We start from the raw sequence: 20,951 nt of genomic DNA on the forward strand, positions 1-20,951 counted from the left end.
TCACAGAGGCTTCATCTAGCTTCAGTTTATTGTTTTGTTGTGATGAAACTAAAAGATGCCATAAACATGTGAGCCATGAACACGCGGCTGGCCAGCGTGGTTTTACCTGTCGGCCCGGTTTTTAGGAGTAACTTACCGGTACTAAAATGGGATGTTGAGTTTGTGTCTAGCTGCGGTTTGGTTTCAGGGTTCATTCATTCATCATCAGTCCTGTTTTTAATCAGCTTCTGAACTAAACGGTTCCTCTGAGTTTAACTCGACTTTTGTCTTGCTGAAGGTGGAGAACTTCATTTCCTTCAAATTGGAGGTGTGTGTGATGATGTAGATGATGGAGACATGTTTATTGATGGCCCCCTTTCTAAAGGGGCTGAACCGCTTCTGGAGGGCACCAAGCCTTCCTCCAACCCATCTAGTCCTGGAATCACAGGTACAGACACTCGGCCGCTTGCTGCTTTTGATCTGATGCATCCGACCCAGGGGGGTAACAGTCCCATCTGGCTTCCTGCAGGAGTGGACCTCCTGGTGGACCAAACTCAGACCACAGAGAGTCTGATGTCTTTAGTGGAGTTGACCCGCTTCGAGACGCTGACGCCTCGTTTCTCAGCCACCGTGCCTCCGTGCTGGGTGGAGGTGCAGCAGGAGCAGCAGCAGCGGCGCCACCCGCAGCACCTTCACCAGCAGCATCACGGAGATGCAGCCCAACACACGCGAACGTGGAAGCTCCAGAGTTACAGGTAGCTCTCTGTCACGGATGCAGCAGTTTCCTAGTTCAGATTCTTTACATCTGGACAAAATTCCCAGTAGCAGCTTTATTTTTTGTTCATCCCCACATTGAGACATGATTTGATTTCTGCTGCTGACCTGAGTTTTGTCCTCAGCTCCAGCTGGGACGAGCATGTGTTTGAGCTGGTGCTCCCTAAAGCCTGCATGGTCGGCCACGTGGACTTCAAGTTCGTCCTGAACACCAACATCGTCAACATTCCTCAGATTCAGGTCACTCTGCTGAAGAACAAAGCGCCCGGGCTGGGCAAAGTCAGCGGTGAGGATGCTTCTCTTTTACAGTTCCTACACATTGTCGTCATGGTAACGTGGACTAAGTGGCTTTCGGTGCACATTATTGTCTGCGTAAAACTACAGAGGCGTGTATTTATTCTGAATGGACGGGAGAGGAGAGCTCTTGTGTCTGTTGATTTGATGCCAGCAGGTCTTTGATGTTTCTTACAGTTTGAGTTTTTTCTCTTGTGACATAAAAACATTCAAAGGGATTCAGGGTGTCTGATTCTTGGTTTGTCTCCGTCAGAGACAGCAGTGGACAGACAGATTTCATTTCCTCTTTCAAACGTCCTCCATGCCAACGGCGAGAAGAACGGTCCGCCTCTGCTACAGGACTTCAGCGAGGACATTCAGTTCATGGACATCGAGGAGACATCAGGTTAGTCTGAGATCACTCGGCGCTCACGCTGGAACGCTGTCCTGGTTCCTTCAGCTGGTGTTCTCAACCCACACGGGTGAGCGGCGCGGACACCAGCGACCTGCGCTGCGTGGAAATCCTCGGATGAGGCTCAAATCGCGGGGTGAACGAGCATTTGTCCATGCTGCCCCAAAGCTATGGAACTCATTGCCCATTGGAGTTCGGCAGGCTCCATCTCTGGCGGTTTTTAAATCTCGTTTAAAGACCCACTTTTACACTTTGGCTTTTAGACAGTGACTCGTTTTAGTGTTTTATTGTGTCATTGTTTTAATGTGTTCTTATTATTCATGTTTTCTCTGCTTTTAATTGAGATTTTATCCTTAGTTTTAGCTCCTTGTAATGGGTGTGTTTTATTTTAGCCTGTGCAGCACTTTGGGCAGCTCCCATGCTGCATTTTAAATGTGCTATATAAATAAACTATGCTATGCTATGCTATGCTATGCTATGCTATGTCTGGGTGGGGGTGGGTGGAGGGGCTGCTCTCACAAACCAAAAGATCACATTTGTCTCCACAACAACCATGGAAGCAGATGCCACTTTCTACAGAGGATGTGATGTCATAATGCTGATTCTGCAGCGTCAGGATAAAGTCTCGTGGCTCACTCTAAACATGCCGATGCTCTCCTCAAACAGCGTAGGGAGCAAATCAGCCCCGTGCTCACCGGTAAAGACGTAATTCATAATTATTTATGAAGCGCCAAATCACAATAAGTCATCTCAAGGACCTTCACGAAGTAAATATTCCAATACAGTTCAGTTCGTTAAAGTCCCATAGTCATCATCACACACTGGTGAAATTCATCTCCCCATCTGACTCATCCCCATGGGGGAGAGCGGTGAGCTGCAGCTGTTGCTGCGCTCGGGAACCATTTGGTGGCTTAAACCCCCCCCCAATCCAACCCTTTAAAGCTGAGTGTCAAGCTGGGAGGTGTTGGGTCACGTTGTATGACCCGACCGGGAATCGTACCCTGATCTCCCAGTCCCAGGTGTATACTCTACCACTATGCCACTGAGCTGGTTAAGCCAATCAGTAACAAGTTTCCTGTGTAAGGAACCCAGCAGGTTGCACCGAGTCACTGACTAGTGTCACAGTCTTTACAGCAATCCTCATACTAAGCAAGCATGCAGCAACAGTGGAGAGGAAAACTCCCTTTTAACAGGAAGAAACCTTCAGAGGATCCTGGCTCAGTATAAGCAGCCATCCACCACGACTCACTGGGGATGGAGAAGACCGAACACACACACACACACACACACACACACACACACACACACACACACACACACACACACACACACACACACACACTCACACTCACACTCACACTCACACTCACACTCTCTCACACACACACACACACTCACACACGCACACGCACACGCACACGCACACACACACACACACACACACGTTTCTATGGCTACATTGTGATTTCTTAGTAAATATTCTATTTGGTGAGAGATAAACTTTAACTTAGTGAATCTATAATTAATTCAACAGGTGAACTAGTACATCACAAGTCTTTATTTGGCCTTTATTTTGAAATTCACTGGATGATTTGCACTGATGCAGTGTGTGATTTCCTGTTTAGCCCCATGGTAACTGTGGAGCCTGATGCGATCTGGAAGTGTGTTGCATCAAAAATAGAACCAAAGCTAACGTTTAGCGGCACACCGCATCGACACGCTTCTAAAAGATGCCGCGGTGTGTCTGATGGAAATCTGGGGTTACACAAAAACACACATCTGTAGCGTATTCCACTGTTGGGAGGTTTTTGTTGGCTCTTCTCAGCTTGTTATTCTTTACTGTTCATCACAGGTTCTGTGTTGTGTCCGTTTCTGGAGGACCACAAGGAGGACATCCTGTGTGGTCCAGTGTGGTTAGCCAGTGGGCTGGACCTCTCTGGTCACTCTGGGATGCTCAGCCTCACCAGTCCCAAACTGGTCAAAGGTAACAGAAATCAGCGTTTCCAGTTTACCAGTCGAACGGCTCAGATGTGATGGCAGCCATCAGTCTGGGTTTGAGTAAAAATGCTGAGTCATCCTGTCTATCCTGCAGGCATGGCAGGAGGAAAGTATCGCTCCTTCCTGGTTCACATCAAAGCAGTGAGCGATAACGGCATGGAGGAAGGCCCGAGGCCCGTGGTGAGAATGCCCAGTGCAAAGCCCCAGAGCTCCAAAGCTCACTCCCTGTCCTCCCTGCTGCAGCAGGCTCAGGCCTCCAAGGTGCTCATTTCATGTCTCAGCAATTTCCTTTATGGTTCCTGCTCTTAGTGAAATGTTTCAGTCTGCTTTCTGTCAGCAGAACCAGAGAACAGATCCACTTTTGTCTTTAATGATGCAATCCATCATTTTCAATACACAAACACAAATGCTCATGTAGGGAATGAGTCTTCTGCTCCTTTAACAAGGACTGGTTTGTTCTGATGCATTTGTCTAGAGACAAGCTAAACGTTTTCTGTGCTGATCGTATTCTTGCATCCGTAGGAGAGGGTTTCTCCTGGAAAAATGGAGAACTCGTCACAGTCCAAGAAAGTTGAGAACCTACGAGGGTGTGACCAGCTGCAGGAAGTTTCAGTCACAATCAGAAGGTTCAAGAAAACGTCGGTACCCAAAGAAAGGTTGGTTGTTTTTTTCTCATAGATAACAGGAAACGGAAGAAATACTTTCAGAAGTTTTCTTTAGCTTCACATTAATGTCCTTTTGGCTCCGCAGGGTCCAGCGCTGTGCCATGCTGCAGTTCCCAGACTTCCATGAGAAGCTGCTGGATGCTCTGTGTCAGCAGGCGGAGGGCATCCCTGCCACCGAGCACGCCCAAAGCCTCACCCTGGACATCCTGTGCTGGCTCGCTGGCGTTTTCTCTAACGGACCCTGCAGGTGAAACCAGGACAGAATCACCTCCTGTCTAACAGACACTTTAGTTCCCCAAGATGACGACCCACCTTGTTCCCTTGTTTTAGCATCAGAGAAGGAAAGGAGGGTCTGCTGGCCAAAACTCGGATCAGGTTAACCAACATCGTGCGGGTTTGTTTCTTTGAAGCGGGTCGCAGCATCGCACACAAATGTGCCCGCTTTCTTGCACTTTGTATTAGGTAAGAAACACGAGTTTGGACACACACACACACACGCTCGCACGCACACACACACACTCACAAAACAAAAAACAACTTCAGCTGAAACTGACTTCCTCAAAAGAAAATCACCATTTGAAGTCACGATCAACAAAAGACGTTTTGACCTTGAAGACGGCGACTGGTGTCTAGCACCATCTCGTTTCCTCTGGCAGTGCGAGTTCTGGTATTGGACGGTCGTGTCTCAGGGTTGATAGTCGGTGGGAGGTTAAGGGTTCTGTGACGTGTTTGTGTTGACCAGCTAGCTTGTTTTTCAGATGTGCCATTGCCACTTTAGTACTAACGTTCTGGGTCATGTGGGATGAAGTTTGAGCTCAAAATTCAAACCCTTAAGGTTCTGCTGTAGTGGGAAGAGGCCCATTCGGTCTGTTTTTCATTCAAATGTTTTTGTTTGTTTTGTAGCAATGGCAAAGGAGACCAAAGTCAACAGGGTTTTGGTGTGAGCCTTCTGAAGGCTCTGCTAGATAACATGCCTTACTTACCTGCAGCAGCCACAGGTGGTGAGTACCACTCAGAGCAACAAGCAGCCCCTCCCTGCAGGAAACCCTCTCATCTCATGTTCTAACTGGTTTGCTCCTAGGTTCTATGTTCTGGTACTTTGTGCTGCTAAACTACGTGAAGGAGGAGGATCTGGCAGGTTGCAGCACAGCGTGCGCTTCCTTACTCACCGCCATCTCTCGCCAGCTGCAGGACCGCCTCACCCCACTGGAGGCGCTGCTGCAAACTCGGTAAACGTCGATTCTGTTGAGCTCTTCTTGGCGAGTTTACCTGGAAGTGCCTAGTTTTAGCTTACACCCCCCTGTTCCCAGGTACGGTCTGTACAGCTCTCCGTTTGACCCCGTGCTCTTTGACCTGGAGGTCAGTGGTTCTTCCTGTAAAAATGCCTTCAGCGGCAGCATCGGAGTCCAGTCAGACGAGATCGACCTGTCGGACATCCTCTCAGGTAGGAGCTGCTGTTGGCACATGGCTCAGCTCCAAATGACCCGAGATTGTTTTGATCTCTGTTCTGTGATTGAAAAATCTGTTCTTATTGGTAAAGATGGCTGCCTCTGAGTTTAAAGAGCAAGTCACCCCCTACCAGAGTATTACTCTGCTCCCACTTCCTGTTTGAAAAATGCAACAAATGCTGTTGCCTAGCAGACCGAGAGGGCGGAGCCGCTAACAAATACACACACACACAGGCTCACAATGACATTGTGACATCATATGGTACCAGCTAACGTTCTAGGGTGCCTCTTAGCCAATAGCGATGGCAGATTTAAATTCAACTGCTGTGCAGTTTTTACCTGACAACGGCACAACACTGACAGTTTTAGGCAGAAAATTTAAATTTGAACTAAAATGCACTAAAGTGCAAAACTTTTGACTATTCGTGTCTGCTGCAAGATTAGACACACATTTATATAGTTTAACAGAAAAATAAAGTTGATTTGCGGGTGACTTGCTCTTTAAGCAGCAGCTGACAGACACGGTTACCATGACGACACAGAGGAGGAGCTCAGGTTGTGGATGTGTTGCAGGAAACGGGAAAGTGAGCAGCTGTGCAGCAGCAGAGGGCAGCTTCACCGCACTGACTGGACTGCTGGAAGTGGAGCCTTTGCACTTTACTTGTATCTCCACCAGTGACGGCACACGGGTGGAGCGGGACGATGCCAGCATGTTCACTGGTAACACCTGCATGCATTTATTTAACAATAACTCTGATCATAGGGTCTAGCTGATTTCTGAGTTCTCTGGTCTAACATTTTGAACCCCAGTGAGTACGTTTGGAGTGACCCCGAACGTGGGCGGCCTGTCCACCGGGACGGTCGGAGAAGCTTCCACAGCTCTGAGTTCTGCTGCTCAGGTGGCTCTTCAGTCGCTGTCCCACGCCATGGTGTCAGCAGAGCAGCAGCTGCAGGTCCTGCAGGAGAAGCAGCAGCAGCTGCTGAAGCTGCAGCAGCAGGTGAAAATGCTCCTTCAGCTATATTTAAACCCTGTTTTGGGGATTTTACCACAAACATCAGCTGGTACTAGTGTTGAATTTGACAAGAAATTTTCATTTAGTTTTTGTCTTTTGACTAAAGTTCGTTTTAATTGTAGTCATTATTTAGTCCGATTTGTTTTAATTTTTGTCCTTTTTTTTAGTCGACTGAATAAATGTATTTTTCTTCTGATGCAGTAATTCTCCGCTTGTGTGAAGGAAATGTTAACTACATCTACTAGAAACTAAATAATTATGTAAAATTCTGTGAGGAACCCAAATGAAAATTCTTGGCCAAAACCAAAATAAGTTATGTCAATAATTAGAACCGTAGCATTAGAAGGACATTAAAATCAATCGATACGGCGTTTAACCAGCCCAATAAAATCCCTCGTGAAGTTTTTGCTTTACACCAGAAGATGACCTGAAGCTTTAGGGTGTGGTTCTCCCTTCAGACATGACTTTTGTCGACATCAGTACATGAGCTCTGGTTAAACGGTGGCTGGCTCCGAACTTGGATTGGTTCTTTTGTCGTCTAGTCCTGCTTCTTCCATTTGCTGATTGGTTCTTTTTTCCGGTCTCCCATCTTTTCTGTTTGCAGATTGGATTTTTGTTTCTGTCAAGTTTTCTTGTTGTCTCTCTAAAAAAACCTGAAATATTTAGTCAATGGAATTAACACTGGCTGGGCGATATGGCCCAAAATCCGTATCTCGACATATTGAGGATTTCACCTCGATGACGATAACTACAGGTATGCGCAGAAAAAAGGTTGCCCACTAGATGGCGCTGTCACATGCATTACAACTCAAGGTGGTACAGCTTCTTAAAGGGACAAGAACGTTGCCAACCTACGCGCATCTTTTCATTATCAGATTTATTGACATGGGCAGAATTATCTCAATAAGAGCCATAAATTTTGATAACGATATATTTTTGATTTCTTGCCCAGCCCTACTGCTGAGCGTTACACTGAGATATATTCCAGATGTTACACATGTGGTCTGATTACGTTGAACTATGTTGAGGAAAGGATAAAAAAGATGAAACCACAGGGTTCCTACAAGTGCTTGAAATTCTGGAAAATGCTTGAATTTTAATGTAAATATTAGTTTTTGTTTCGTGGTGTCGCTTGAATCTCCCGACTACTCATTTTCGTCTCTTTGTGCCGTGAACAGAAAGCGAAGCTGGAGGCCAAACTGCACCAGACCACCTCTGCAGCTGCTGCTGTTGCCTCAGGGGTTGGACCCATGCACAACTCTGTGCCTTCAAACCCCTCATCTGCCCCGGGCTTCTTCATCCACCCCTCTGATGTCATCCCACCTACACCTAAAACCACGCCCCTCTTCATGACCCCTCCCCTCACCCCGCCCAACGAGGCGGTGTCTGCTGCCATCGGCTCGGAGCTGGCGCACCTGTTCACCGGTTCCATGATGGATACTGGACCCGTCAACCTGGCTGCACATAAGAACGCCCAGAAAGCCAAACCGGTGAGACGGGGTGCTGAGTTTAACGTCGAAGCACAGGATAAACACACCAGCCATGATTTATTTTTGTTCTTTTTATATGAAAACTTGATGAAACACATGTTTTTCATCCCAGAGCCCCGTGGGCAGTGGTCTGGCTCTGGCCATCTCCCAGGCATCGCACTTCCTGCAGCCTCCTCCGCACCAGTCCATCATCATAGAGCGGATGCATTCAGGTACTGAATGTTGGAATATTCCTTATGTAGCTGGATGGATGTCTGGTTGTTTCCATAAGGAAGCCTATGTCCCAGAAACAGACCTGAATGAGTAGAAGGAGGTTTGTTAGGAGTTACCAGAGAAATAGTCCATTCTTTGGACAGAGGGCTCCGTATCAGGTGTGCTGTGGGGGTTCTGTCTAACGGGGTTAGCGTCCCTGGTACTGATGCTGCTACCTCATCCCTCTGCAGCACAGAGAGATGCACTTGCTGCCACCGACTGATTAGAAGTCTCCAGCACCTGAGTCTGATCTTCTCCCGGTTGTAGACGGCATCAGTGTTGGTGTGCCGGTCCAGAATGTTGTTTAGGAACACACCCAGGTGTTTGGGGGGTTAGGAATCTGAAGTCCACCACCTTCTCCTTCACCTTGGTCAGGAGCAGATGATTCCTACTGGAAGGCTCATCTCAGACTTGGACGAGAGATGCAGCTCAGCTCTGATGTAATTCCTAACACTGCTGCTGGTTGTAGACTTCTCCTGTGGTTTTTTTCCAAGGAGCTCGTCGCTTCGTCACTCTGGACTTCGGCCGACCCGTGCTGCTGACGGACGCTCTGATCCCGACCTGTGGAGACCTGGCCTCCCTATCCATAGACATCTGGACGCTGGGCGAGGAGGTGGATGGCCGCCGGCTGGTAGTGGCCACTGACATCAGCACCCACTCACTCGTCCTCCACGACTTGCTGCCACCGCCAGTGTGCAGGTTCATGAAGGTCAGTCTACATGACACTTAAGTCAACCGTTAAGAGTTGAGCTCTCCACAGCGATGGTCCATCTTGTCCCTCAGATTACGGTGATTGGGCGCTACGGCAGCACCAGCGCACGAGCCAAGATTCCCCTGGGCTTCTACTATGGCCACACCTACATCCTCCCATGGGAGAGCGAACTTAAACTCATGCATGATCCTCTGAGAGGAGAGAGCGAAGCTGCTAGTCAGCCAGATGTGGACCAGCATCTGACCATGATGGTAGCTCTACAGGAGGACATTCAGTGCAGGTGAGACAGCAGAGAAGTCTGGTCCAGACTTATCTTCTTACTGCTTTCACCAGTTTGACTAAACATGATTTTATGAGAGTTTTTAACGGGATAAATGTCTCCGAACTTGTTCTCCAAACTCACGCTTCCTGCAGGAATTTAAGTGGATTTGTTCTTGTCCTTCAGGTACAATCTAGCGTGCCACCGTTTGGAAACGCTTCTTCAGAACATCGACTTGCCGCCTCTTAACAGCGCCAACAACGCCCAGTACTTCCTACGAAAGCCAGACAAGGTGGTGGAGGAGGACCAGCGGGTGTTCTCAGCCTATCAGGACTGCATCCAGCTGCAGCTGCAGCTGAACCTGGCTCACCACGCCGTCCAGCGGCTGCGTGTGTCTCTGGGCGCCAGCCGCAAGGCTCTGCCGACAGCGGGCGACCCGGAGGCTGAAGAGCTGGTCCACAACTCCTCCACAGAGCAGCTGAGGACCATCATCCGTTACCTTCTGGACACGCTGCTCAGCCTGCTGCACTCCAACAATGGTGAGGCCCGGCTAGATCTGCTGGAACGTGGGTGGGTTTTCCTTGATTGTGTTTGATTGATCCTGTTTTTATTGTTAGGACACTCTGTGCCTTCGGTGCTCCAAAGTACCTTTCACGCTGAAGCCTGTGAGGAGCTTTTCAAGCACCTTTGCATCAGCGGAACACCTAAAATCCGTCTTCACGCTGGCCTGCTGCTGGTGCAGCTGTGTGGAGGAGAACGCTGGTGGGGCCAGTTCCTCTCCAACGTTCTGCAGGAACTCTACAACTCTGAACAGCTGCTTATTTTCCCCCAGGACAGGTAGAGTAACCCCTTCTCACACGGATAATAGGGATGCACCGAAAATGACCCAAAAGGGAATTTTTTGGTTTTTGGCCAAAACACCTAAATCACCAAAAAACACCGTCAGGTGAACCCCGTTTTCGTTACATCTCGCTACGCCTTATTTGGCAACTTGCTGTTTGCTTCATAAAAACGGTACATTTTGATTTCAAAAGTAAGGTTTTCCCCCTTCTATTAATGCTGTTATTACGATCGCTGGAATATTCTTATCAATTACGTGATGCAGTTTTAGTTTCAGTTTCACATCTAGCACATCTGCCACTATCGGCGGTGTTTTTACCGTCTTTTCTACACCTACCGTGTCCCGAACACGGTGAAATAAGATGTGGATCCTGTGTGATCCACATCAAGCACACAGACTGATGCTGCCCGCAGCGGCGCTTTCTTTTTCACTGGATGAGTGAACCGCGGTGACGAACCAGCACCTTCATCAGAGGCTGAATATTATCTTTCTGATTCAGTCGGCCATTACCAGACAAAGAGCCTTGTCAACAGTGAACAGTAGAGCTGAGGAAAATGATCGATGCATCAAGATGCATCCCTAAACCGTTCTGCAAACCTGTTAGAGCGGGTGCTCTCCACGTTTACCGGGTAGGAAATATTGGTCCGCCATTATGTGGTGCTGCAGGTCTGAGCGCTGGAGTTGTAACCTGAGACCTAACTGGATCAGCCCAACCGGTTCTGTTGCATTTGGGCTGGTGAATTATGTTAGTTAAGCAGGTTGTCACGCAGCGAGAGAGAGAGAGAGCGAGAGAGAGAGCGAGAGAGAGAGCGAGAGAGAGAGCGAGAGAGAGAGAGAGAGAGAATTTCAACAGAAACATCCAGAAGTGTCTCAGATTAAAGTTACACATCTCCACTGTCTTCTGGTTTAACGTAATAACTTCATCAGGGATTATAATTACAGCTGTGGCTCAACATGGTGCTTAAAGGGTTGATTTTACAGTCCTCAGCAGGCCTTTCAGTTATACGCTCATACATTTCTAATTATTATTCTTACATATCATTCATTATTTAGTGCACACGAGTGGGGTCAAGTGAAGGATAGTGTATATTGTTGCTATGTCGGTGCTTTTCACGCTTTTGTAACTGATTTATTGCATTGCCTTGAATTTAGTGAGGTTGGTACACATGTAGCCATAAATGCTACGGTTATAATTACTGATATTAAAATTATTTTGGTGTTTCAGTTTTCAGTTTTCCAGCCTTGGTCTCCTCATTTTCGGTTTGCAACAAGAATTTTTGTTTCGGTGCTTCCCTAACTGGCTGAACTCTTTTGGTGCCAGAGGAGCTCGTCTGTAATCAGCATCTAAACCCATCTGCTGGGTTCTTATGGGTGCTTGAAATTCTTGAAAGTGCTTGAACTTTAATACTTAAATTTGAGAAGGGATGAAGTCAAAATCATTTAGCGTTCTAGGAAGGGAAATAATCACAGGAGTGGCTCACGTTGGTGTCGACCATCACCACGTAGAAGTAAAACTCGCCCTAAAGGTGCTTGAATTTGACTCTGGGAGTTTTAAGCCCTGGGCTCTACTGTAGATCCTGTAGCTCATCAGTAAAGCTGACCTTCGTGAGGATGCTGTTAGCAGCTGGTAACGGTCCCTCCGGTTCCTCCTGTCCTCTTCAGGGTCTTCATGCTTCTGTCCTGCATCGGCCAAAGATCTCTGAGTAACAGCGGCGTGTTGGAGGGTCTCCTAAACCTCCTGGACAGTCTGCTGTCTCCACTGCAGCAGCCACAAGCCATGTCCCAACGCAGGACTGAAGGTAGAGTGCCATTACAGTGGGGGTGGAGGTGGTATGACTGTACCCACTGCAGGGGGGTTTGTTTGTCTTTCAGGTATTTTGGACATTCCTATGATCAGCTGGGTGGTGATGCTGGTTTCCAGACTGTTGGACTGCGTGGCCAGTATAGAAGACGAAGCTTCTGGGAACAAGAAGAACCTTGGAGGGAAGGAACGGGAGAGGCCCGTAACAGGTAACCATGGATTTGACACCTGGCTCTGTTTTACACGTTTAAGATGCTGATGACCTGAAAAGTTTAGAAAATATCAGACCTTCTTTATTTATAAAGCTCCTTCCGCGCGACCTCATTGGATGCCTAAGGTGCTGAACACAATATACTATTTATCAGCACAGTTGATCAAAAATGGTTCAGAATTCACTAAAAAAGCAAATAAAATGAAAACAGCAAAGTAGGACGACGATGCCAAGCTACCTCACTTAACGGTGGAAAGCTGAGACATAAAAGTGGGTCTTAAGGCGGGACTTGAAGACCAACGGTGAAGGAGATCGGCGCACAGCCAGAGGAAGCTCAGACCCATCACAGAGAATGCACGATCCCCATGTGATTTAGATTTTGAGCGGGGAACCACCAACAGCTCTATCAGCTGAGCACACAGCCCGTGATGGAGCATGCCTCTGCAGAGGCCAGTAAGGTATGGTGGTGCAGCTCCCTGGAGAGCTTTGTACACCGATGTTGGCAGCTTAAACGTGGCCCTGAAATGCACCAAGAGCCAGTGTAAAGAATGGGGTGATGTGCTCCCTGCGGCTAGTGCCTGTCAAGAGCCTAGCTGCTGAGTTCTGTAGCAACTGCAGTCGTGCAACCGCGCCCTGACTCAGGATGGCGTACAGCACATCGCAGTAATCTAATCCGGAAAGGACTCGAGCACGAGTAACGGAGTCTAGATGTCCTCTAGACAACAGCTTTATTCTGGCCAGGTGACGCAGATTAAAGAAGCAGGACGGCACAGCTGGATTAATTTGTGCATCAAACATCAGGGCCACGGTCAGCGTCGGAGGTGGTACAATCTGACGCACCTGAAGTGAAGATCTCTGCTTGAGTGTCATTTAAGAGCAGAAAACGTCCCCCAAACAGTCTAAAAGTAGAGATTGATTCAACTTTAACTCTGTTGGCTCTTCAGGGATCCAGTGGAGTTTCATCAACAACAGCCTTCAGTCTCAGAACACCAGCAGGTCCGCTAAAGGCAGCAGCAGCCTGGACCGGCTCTACTCACGCAAGCTCCGCAAGCAGCTCGTCCACCACAAGCAGGTAAATGTCACTCAGCCCAACCCCGCCCCCCCCCATCTGGTCTATTAATCAATGATTCTGAATAACTCATCAAACGTGTCCGGCGACTTGTGTTTGAGATTCTCAGACAGCAGATTAGCCTGAAATGTGTTTCTAGTGTTTATATTTTAATAGTGCCTTTTTTATCGTAGCAGTTAAATCTATTGAAAGCAAAACAGAAAGCTTTGGTTGAGCAGATCGAGAAGGAGAAGATCCAGAGTAACAAAGGCTCTTCCTACAAACTGCTGGTGGAACAGGCCAAACTCAAGCAAGCCACGTCCAAGGTGAGCCCCACGCCACGCACTCCTCTCGACTCTTGAGGTTTATGGTCTGGAGATCTGTACTCTTCTGGGAGCCTCGCTCAGCCCAGGAGTTGGTTTTAAAGTCTTCGCTCAAAGAGAAGAGTGCAGAGTTTCAGGCTGTAAACTGTGGTGAGATGCTGCTCTTGTTCAGCGTCCTGAAGCCTTCTGGTCCTCCGCAGCACTTTAAAGACCTGATCCGTCTGCGGCGGACCGCCGAATGGCCTCGCTCCACGTTGGATGCCGAGTCCACAACAGCCAAAGAAGCCCCAGAAGTGGAGCCTTTGCCCTTCACCCTTTGCCACGAACGCTGCATCTCTGTGGTGCAGAAGCTCGCCCTCTTCCTGCTCTCCATGGACTTCACCTGCCACGCCGATCTGCTGCTTTTTGTCTGCAAGGTACTCGCTGTCTGGAACAGATCAAACGCACCGACAGAAACACACTCATCATTCTTCTCCACATCCAGGTGCTCGCTAGGATCGCCAACGCAACACGACCCACAATCCACCTGTGTGAGGCGGTGTCTGAGCAGCAGCTGGAGCGCCTCCTGCTGCTGCTGGTGGGGACGGACTTTAATCGTGGAGACATCTCCTGGGGGGGAGCTTGGGCACAGTACTCCCTCACCTGTATGCTGCAGGACATCCTGGCAGGTGTGTTTGATAACTTTTTATTGTAGTTTTTTAGGAGGGGAGTGTTTGTTTTCTACTTCTGAAGCTCCTCTAAACCTCCGCCTGAGGCTGTGATATTTATTTTATCTAATTTTATTCAATTCTGCGTTTGTTAATAAGACCAGATTAAACTCTAGCACAAACCCTGTGGCTGTTTCAGGTGAGCTGCTGACTCCGAGCTCTCTGGACGCCATGGATGAGGTGGTGGTCGTAGGTGACGAGGTCGGAGCGTCATCGTCCTCGGCTGCAGCAGATTCCGACGACTCGCTGGTCCAGCCATCCACCATCCCGCTGTTGGAGAGCATCGATCTGGTGCCTGATATAATCGCAGGTACTACAGGGAGCTCCTCAGTGTTCCTAAGTGCGTGGGAAGACCGCTTCCTTTTCCACACAGCTGATAGAAACTCACGTTGTGTCAGAACAGTACAAAAAACCTTTTTGGTTTCATTTCTGCGCTTTTGTTCAGCTAAACGTGCAAAACTTAAGTTTTTATTCTGAATAATAATCTCTGCCTGTATCCTTGCTGCTTTAGTTTGATTCGACCCGCGGATGCAGAACCTTTGGGTGTTTTCTCCACTTTCATTCGTCTCTTTTTGGAGGATTTCTCTTATCCGATGGCGCCATCTAGTGGCTGACAAGCATATCACACAAATCATTTCTTGAGTTTGTTTAAGATGGCGACGTCACGTTTCTGTTTATAAATGTGCTTCTGTAGCGACAAACAGCTAAAACGTTGTTTTTTTACGAGTATTATTCCCGTGTCATGTTGTGTTCTCATATGTTTTTATTTTAGAGACTTACTTGTCCGTGAAAAGTTCATCAACTCTGCATCAGCCGAGGTTTTCCTTACATTTAAACCTCGTAAGCGGTAGTCTGACGCTTTTGGTTAGTTCTGGTTGGCGCTCAGTTTCCTATTGCACAGAGCTCAGCGGGGCGGGGGGCGTGCTTAGCAACAATAAAGACGTATCACTTACATTTTATCACAGTACATGATGAGATCATCACTTTTACAGATATCTGAAAAATCATACATCGTTTCTGAAAAGGGGAAAACTTTGGAAAGATACTTTAAATGTAAAATGTGGTCTGAGGTTGTCAAACTCAAGACTTCAGCAAGTTTTTATTCAATTTGCATGAATCAGGAGAGACGTGTTGCTGGATCATGTCATGTTCTGTCTCTGGTGGTTTTGGTGTCTGATTTGGTCTCTCACTCTCTTATCTTAACATCCAGATAACGTGCAGGTCCACTCCTAAAGGACAAAATCACACTCGTCTTGTGGTGGTTAAGAAATCTGCAGAATCAAAGTGGCAGAACACACTGCTGGCATACGAAGCGCACATATTTGGTTTCAGTCTTTGGTGCTGGTGATATTTCACCATTCTGTCTTTAGAGACCATAATAAACACGTTTTATTCCCAAAGACTTGGGTCTGAACATCCTGGCTCCGGTCGCTCTTCTTTGCTTTTATAGCAGCAGCGTTGTTGCTCCTCCGTCAAATAGAATCAGACGTTGTCTAAATGTGTTTGAAGCCATCTGAAAACTTTTTTATTGTTTTAACTAAATAATTATGGAAACAAACACTAAACAGCTCAACTCTGCCACCTGCTGATGGAAATCGGTGTCTATAGTCTCTGGATGTTCAATATTTGATGTTTTTACCCATAATCCAGTGTTCCCAGTGTGCGTTACAGATGTTTGAAGTTGGGAGTTTGTTGCTAAGCAACATAAACCTGGTTTTGTCCTCCACAGGTGCTCCGCCTCTGTCGTCTTTAGAAAAAGATAAAGACTTGGACTTTGACCTGCTTCAGGACCTGATGGACGTGGACATCGATCCTTTAGATATCGATTTGGAGAAAGATCCGCTCGCCGCCAAAGTGTTTAAGGTTAGCTGATCCTGGACCTCTTGATCAAGACCTTGTAGCTTCATGGGCAGACATGCTTCTCTGAGGCATCTAGAAGTGACTTAGGTTCTAATGGGAAGATGTCAGAAGACATGAGGTGTCCTAGTTTGAGTCAGGGTGTCCACACTGGTCTGTGTCCACCTCTGGAGTTATCCGGAGAAGGTGTGTGGGTTATGTGGGTGGTTCTGTGTCAGGGTGCATTGTGGGAAGATGATGAGCTGGCGAGGGGAGCGTGAAGCTCAAACCTTCAGTCCTGTGGTTCATCTGGACCTAAACGTGCAGCTGCTTGAAGCGGTTCCTGAGTGAAACACCTCTATCCAAACATGTTCAGATGCCGATCTGGCTTCCAGGTTCTCCAGATCTTATGGAAGCCCACTTCGGGATGCCGTGGTTGTAGGTGGGAGCTCACTTTTCCTCTTCCAGAGCCAGATCCCACATCCCACCTTCTGTTGGCAAAGGAAGGTCATAATATTATGGCTCATTGTTTTCGTGGCATTAACATGACAGTTCCCACTTTTAGGAGTTGAATTGGGAAAACTGGGAATTCCTCTGAACAGATTGTAATAATCTCAGTTGAAATACTGTGTTGAACAGAAACGGATGTAAACACCGTAAGGGATGGAGGTTACAGTTCTACTTTCAGTAAAATAATGTAGAAAGGAAAGCTTTTGGTGATAAATCAGACCTGGTGTTGTTTTCCAGCCTATCAGCAGCACCTGGTACGACTACTGGGGAGCAGACTACGGCACGTACGGATACAACCCTTACATCGGAGGTGTCGGAATTCCAGTTTCCAAACCGTCTGTCGCTGTGGAGAAGCCTGGCTCTCAGAGTCTGTCTGTGTCCGTGTCTCAGGGTGAGAACATCTGCCTTTAGCTGATGTTTCTGACGCTGCTCACCAGATCTGACTCCTTTCCTGTGTTTCACAGCGCTGGACGCCCGACTGGAAGTGGGCCTGGAGCAGCAAGCTGAGCTGATGCTCAAGATGATGGCGACTCTCCAGGCCGACTCCATCCTGCAGGCACTCGGTTCTACTACGTCCACTGGTGAGGTGCTGCCTGTAGGGAGCGCTGGTTCCTGTTAGGAAATGGCTTTTTACCCAAACTCCCCCCTCCTGCTGTGGTTTATCATAAACGTCACTATTCACTGATTCAGAGCAGCGGCAGAAAATGTGTTTTGGTGGAATTAAGCTCCCAGCTGCTTCTGTGGCACTGCTCTCCAGAATAATGACTCATCTCGTTCTGTGGTTTCCAGTCAGCCAGCCCTCTAACGGGACCGACGACTCGCTGCTCCGAGCTCTCCACGGGGGAGGCTCTCCTCCCGTTGGCAGCCTGATGGGCCAGCCCTCCTCAATCCCCATTCTGAGTGCCTGCTTCAACAAGCTGTTCTCCATGCTGCAGGTCCATCATGTCCAGGTCTGCTCCACCTCACCCGGGCTCCAACCATAGCGCTCCTGTAGACCGGTGCTCATTAAGTCCTGCTGGAGCTATTGGAGACGGCAGCCCTGAATAAGCATAAAAATATCGGTATGCTTGTTAACGTTGACCAGGTGAGCTATAGTAACATTTCCTGTTCTCCCAGCTGGAGTCGCTGCTGCAGCTGTGGCTGACGCTCAGCCTCAACACCTGTTCTGGCGGCAGCGAGGAGAGCGGCTCGGAGATCTTTCTGTTCAACGCTAGCCGAGTGCCGACCATCCCGCTCAACCAGGGTAGGAGCTTCTGACGAGTGTCTGGTCACTCCGTCAGGTGCTTCCTGTAGTTCTCATTCCTGTGTGTGTCTGGTTCAGCATCCATCAGCAGTTTCCTGTCTGTGCTGGCGTGGTACCCCAACACCTCCTTAAGGGCGTGGTGTCTGGTGCTGCACTCCCTTACTCTGATGACCAACATGCCAGCGTGTGGTAAGGATGGATGCGACTTTAGATCCCAGTCAGAACCCCAGTTAGTATAGGCTAGTGAGTAGTAACCCTAGTTGGTACCTGTGAGGGCATCTACCTGAACGCCGAAAGCTCCTGCAGAAGAAAACATTTGCCAGATTTTTCTTGGAAGTCCAGATTAATAACCCTAATCGTGTCCTTCGGTTGTTGTGATGTGGAGGGACTCGTATGAAACCTGTTTTGAACTTGCAGCATCCAGCAGCGGGATGAGTTCTCAGGAAAGCTCCGCCCAGCAGATGGTGTCCGACTCCAACCTGCTCCATGTGCTGGTGCGCTTCCTGTCCAGCAGCAACACCAACGGTATGAGCCAGCACAGCTCCCAGGTGGGACCCACAGCCACCCAGGCCATGCATGAGTTCCTCACCCGCCTGCAGGTCCACCTGTCCTCCACCTGTCCCCAGATGTTCAGCGAGTTTCTGCTCAAACTCATGCACATCCTGTCTACGGAGAGGTGAGGTCTCATACTGGAGCTTTTAGCAGCTGGACAGCAGGGCTCGATGAGAGGACTAATGATTGATTCTGATCCATCAGAGGTCCGTTCCAGTCAGGCCAGGGTCCGCTGGACGCCCAGGTGAAACTGCTTGAGTTCACTCTAGAGCAGAACTTTGAGGTGGTGTCAGTGGCGACTATCTCCTCCGTCATCGAGTCCATTACCTTCCTGGTTCACCACTACATCACCTGTTCAGATAAAGTGGTTTCCCGTAGCGGCTCAGACAGCTCGGTGGGCGCTCGGGCCTGCTTTGGGGGTCTGTTTGCAAACATAATTCGTCCAGGAGATGCAAAAGCCGTCTGTGGAGAAACCACCCGTGACCAGCTGATGTTCAACCTCCTGAAGCTGGTGAACGTGCTGGTGCAGCTGCCTCTGTCCGGAGACCGGGAGTTCAGCGGACGTCTGCCGCCGGTCGGCAGCGGAGCGGCTGATAGCAGCGTGTCGGACGAGGAGAAGGTCTGCGGCAGCAAAGAGGGCATTGCTGGTGGATCCACCTCCAGTCATGGTCCTGCTGCGGGTGTGGCTGACCTGGTGCTGGCCAATCAGCAGATCATGAGCCAGATCTTATCAGCTTTGGGTCAGTGCAACAGCAGTGCCATGGCTATGATCATTGGTGAGATGTGTAGAGATTTATCAGCTGATTAACCTGACCTAAAGAAGGTCCTTGTCAGGTGGGGAAGTCTCTACATGCTAACACACGTGTCTGCTTTCCAGGAGCTAGCGGTCTCCACCTCACCAAACATGAGAACTTCCATGGTGGTCTGGATGCCATCTCCGTGGGGGACGGCCTCTTCACCATCCTCACGACTCTGAGTAAGCGGGCCAGCTCGGTGCAGGTCATGCTGCAGCCTATCCTCACATACATGGCCTGTGGTTACATGGGTCGACAGGTAAATGCCTGCTTCCCTCACCTTCAGCAGAAACGTTGTTTCTCAGACTGATGTCGGCTCTGTTACTCTGACCTTCAGGGGTCTCTTTCTACCTGCCAGCTGTCGGAGCCGCTCCTGTGGTTCATCCTCCGAGTGTTGGACACCAGCGAGGCCCTGAAGGCCTTCCATGACATGGGTGGGTGAACAAAACATGCCGTGTCTCTGATGCTGTAAGCTGCTGTTTCTCTCATGGGGAGCTTCAGATGATGATAACTGAACAGCTTGTTGGTTTAGTTTGAATCAGGATCAGATGATGGGTGGTGTGGGATTGTTGCCTCCTCCTGGAGGATAATGGTCGTTTCTTGTTGTCCCTACTCAGGTGGTGTGCAGTTGATTTGTAACAACATGGTGACAAGTACCAGAGCCATTGTAAACACAGCACGGAGTATGGTGTCCACCATCATGAAGTTCTTGGATTCAGGTCCTGGAAAGACGGCAGACGGGAGTCCTAAATCCAGAGTGATGACGTCAGAACCGGACAATGCAGAAGGACTCCATAACTTTGCTCCTTTAGGTGCTTTTAGGATCTTGTGAAGCTTCTTTAGAGTCTGCAACCTCCTCTAATCAGTGTTGTTCCTCCTCAGGTACCATCACCTCCAGCAGCCCCACGGCACAGCCAGCAGAGGTTCTCCTCCAGGCCACTCCCCCTCATCGCCGTGCCCGCTCAGCAGCCTGGTCCTATATCTTCTTGCCAGAGGAGGCATGGTGTGACCTCACCATCCACCTTCCAGCCGCGGTGCTGCTGAAGGAAGTCCACATCCAGCCTCACCTGGCTTCTCTAGCCAGTAAGTAGCTCTGGTTAGAAGCTTTGTGCTTTTGTCTCTGAGATAAAAGCTTCTCTATTTCTGATACGTTTGACCACATTTCCTTCCTGCTGCCCGCCAGCCTGTCCGTCCTCTGTGTCGGTGGAGATCAGCGCAGATGGAGTGAACATGCTGCCGCTCTCCACGCCTGTCATCACCAGCGGCTTAACGTACATAAAGATCCAGCTGGTGAAAGCGGAGGTGGCGTCTGCTGTCTGCCTGAGGCTGCATCGCCCTAGAGATGCCAGCACTCTGGGTCTCTCTCAGATCAAACTCCTGGGTCTGACGGCGTTTGGGAACACCTCGTCTGCAACCGTCAACAACCCTTTCCTGCCCTCTGAGGACCAAGTTTCCAAAACCAGGTACCCAAGCTGCTTCCTGATTGTCTGAAAGGTATGGCTGGTGTTTGACCTCCTCCTCCTCCTCCTGCAGCATCGGGTGGCTTCGTCTCCTCCACCACTGCCTCACCCACGTCGGTGACCTTGAGGCCATGATGGCCAGCTCTGCTGCCCCCACAGCCAACCTGCTGCAGACCTGCGCTGCACTGCTCATGTCACCGTACTGTGGCATGCATTCCCCCAACATCGAGGCTGTGCTGGTTAAGATCGGCCTTCAGTCCACAAGGATTGGCCTGAAACTCATCGACATTCTGCTGAGGAACTGTGCTGCTTCTGGTACCGACCCGGCTAGTGAGTCACACACAGCGACG

At 49.0% G+C, this 20,951-nt stretch overlaps 1 protein-coding gene across 6 annotated transcripts in view; it reads left to right on the plus strand.

Moving 5' to 3' along the window:
• Positions 1 to 20,951, plus strand: part of birc6 (baculoviral IAP repeat containing 6) — a 114,507-nt gene that overhangs the window by 13,657 nt on the left and 79,899 nt on the right. For 2 of the 6 annotated variants that reach the window (XM_054749975.2, XM_054749981.2), the window contains exons 11-51: positions 278 to 427; positions 509 to 734; positions 879 to 1,039; positions 1,301 to 1,432; positions 3,291 to 3,422; positions 3,531 to 3,697; positions 3,959 to 4,092; positions 4,187 to 4,348; positions 4,432 to 4,563; positions 5,005 to 5,102; positions 5,183 to 5,330; positions 5,412 to 5,545; positions 6,123 to 6,269; positions 6,360 to 6,547; positions 7,741 to 8,052; positions 8,165 to 8,264; positions 8,799 to 9,013; positions 9,088 to 9,296; positions 9,462 to 9,814; positions 9,893 to 10,112; positions 11,779 to 11,915; positions 11,989 to 12,126; positions 13,073 to 13,200; positions 13,371 to 13,502; positions 13,700 to 13,915; positions 13,984 to 14,167; positions 14,346 to 14,516; positions 15,936 to 16,069; positions 16,790 to 16,943; positions 17,017 to 17,133; positions 17,342 to 17,502; positions 17,669 to 17,795; positions 17,874 to 17,984; positions 18,213 to 18,471; positions 18,552 to 19,123; positions 19,225 to 19,400; positions 19,479 to 19,575; positions 19,759 to 19,953; positions 20,024 to 20,224; positions 20,325 to 20,604; positions 20,675 to 20,931. In XM_054749975.2, coding sequence (XP_054605950.2) covers positions 278 to 427; positions 509 to 734; positions 879 to 1,039; positions 1,301 to 1,432; positions 3,291 to 3,422; positions 3,531 to 3,697; positions 3,959 to 4,092; positions 4,187 to 4,348; positions 4,432 to 4,563; positions 5,005 to 5,102; positions 5,183 to 5,330; positions 5,412 to 5,545; positions 6,123 to 6,269; positions 6,360 to 6,547; positions 7,741 to 8,052; positions 8,165 to 8,264; positions 8,799 to 9,013; positions 9,088 to 9,296; positions 9,462 to 9,814; positions 9,893 to 10,112; positions 11,779 to 11,915; positions 11,989 to 12,126; positions 13,073 to 13,200; positions 13,371 to 13,502; positions 13,700 to 13,915; positions 13,984 to 14,167; positions 14,346 to 14,516; positions 15,936 to 16,069; positions 16,790 to 16,943; positions 17,017 to 17,133; positions 17,342 to 17,502; positions 17,669 to 17,795; positions 17,874 to 17,984; positions 18,213 to 18,471; positions 18,552 to 19,123; positions 19,225 to 19,400; positions 19,479 to 19,575; positions 19,759 to 19,953; positions 20,024 to 20,224; positions 20,325 to 20,604; positions 20,675 to 20,931 — 7,467 coding nt within the window. The remainder of the gene's footprint in view (positions 1 to 277; positions 428 to 508; positions 735 to 878; positions 1,040 to 1,300; positions 1,433 to 3,290; positions 3,423 to 3,530; positions 3,698 to 3,958; positions 4,093 to 4,186; positions 4,349 to 4,431; positions 4,564 to 5,004; positions 5,103 to 5,182; positions 5,331 to 5,411; positions 5,546 to 6,122; positions 6,270 to 6,359; positions 6,548 to 7,740; positions 8,053 to 8,164; positions 8,265 to 8,798; positions 9,014 to 9,087; positions 9,297 to 9,461; positions 9,815 to 9,892; positions 10,113 to 11,778; positions 11,916 to 11,988; positions 12,127 to 13,072; positions 13,201 to 13,370; positions 13,503 to 13,699; positions 13,916 to 13,983; positions 14,168 to 14,345; positions 14,517 to 15,935; positions 16,070 to 16,789; positions 16,944 to 17,016; positions 17,134 to 17,341; positions 17,503 to 17,668; positions 17,796 to 17,873; positions 17,985 to 18,212; positions 18,472 to 18,551; positions 19,124 to 19,224; positions 19,401 to 19,478; positions 19,576 to 19,758; positions 19,954 to 20,023; positions 20,225 to 20,324; positions 20,605 to 20,674; positions 20,932 to 20,951) is intronic. The other 4 variants (XM_054749977.2, XM_054749980.2, XM_054749978.2 and 1 more) reach the window with 4 other exon arrangements.

The sequence above is a fragment of the Nothobranchius furzeri genome, chromosome 12, assembly GCF_043380555.1.
Source record: "Nothobranchius furzeri strain GRZ-AD chromosome 12, NfurGRZ-RIMD1, whole genome shotgun sequence".
Lineage (NCBI taxonomy): Eukaryota > Metazoa > Chordata > Actinopteri > Cyprinodontiformes > Nothobranchiidae > Nothobranchius > Nothobranchius furzeri.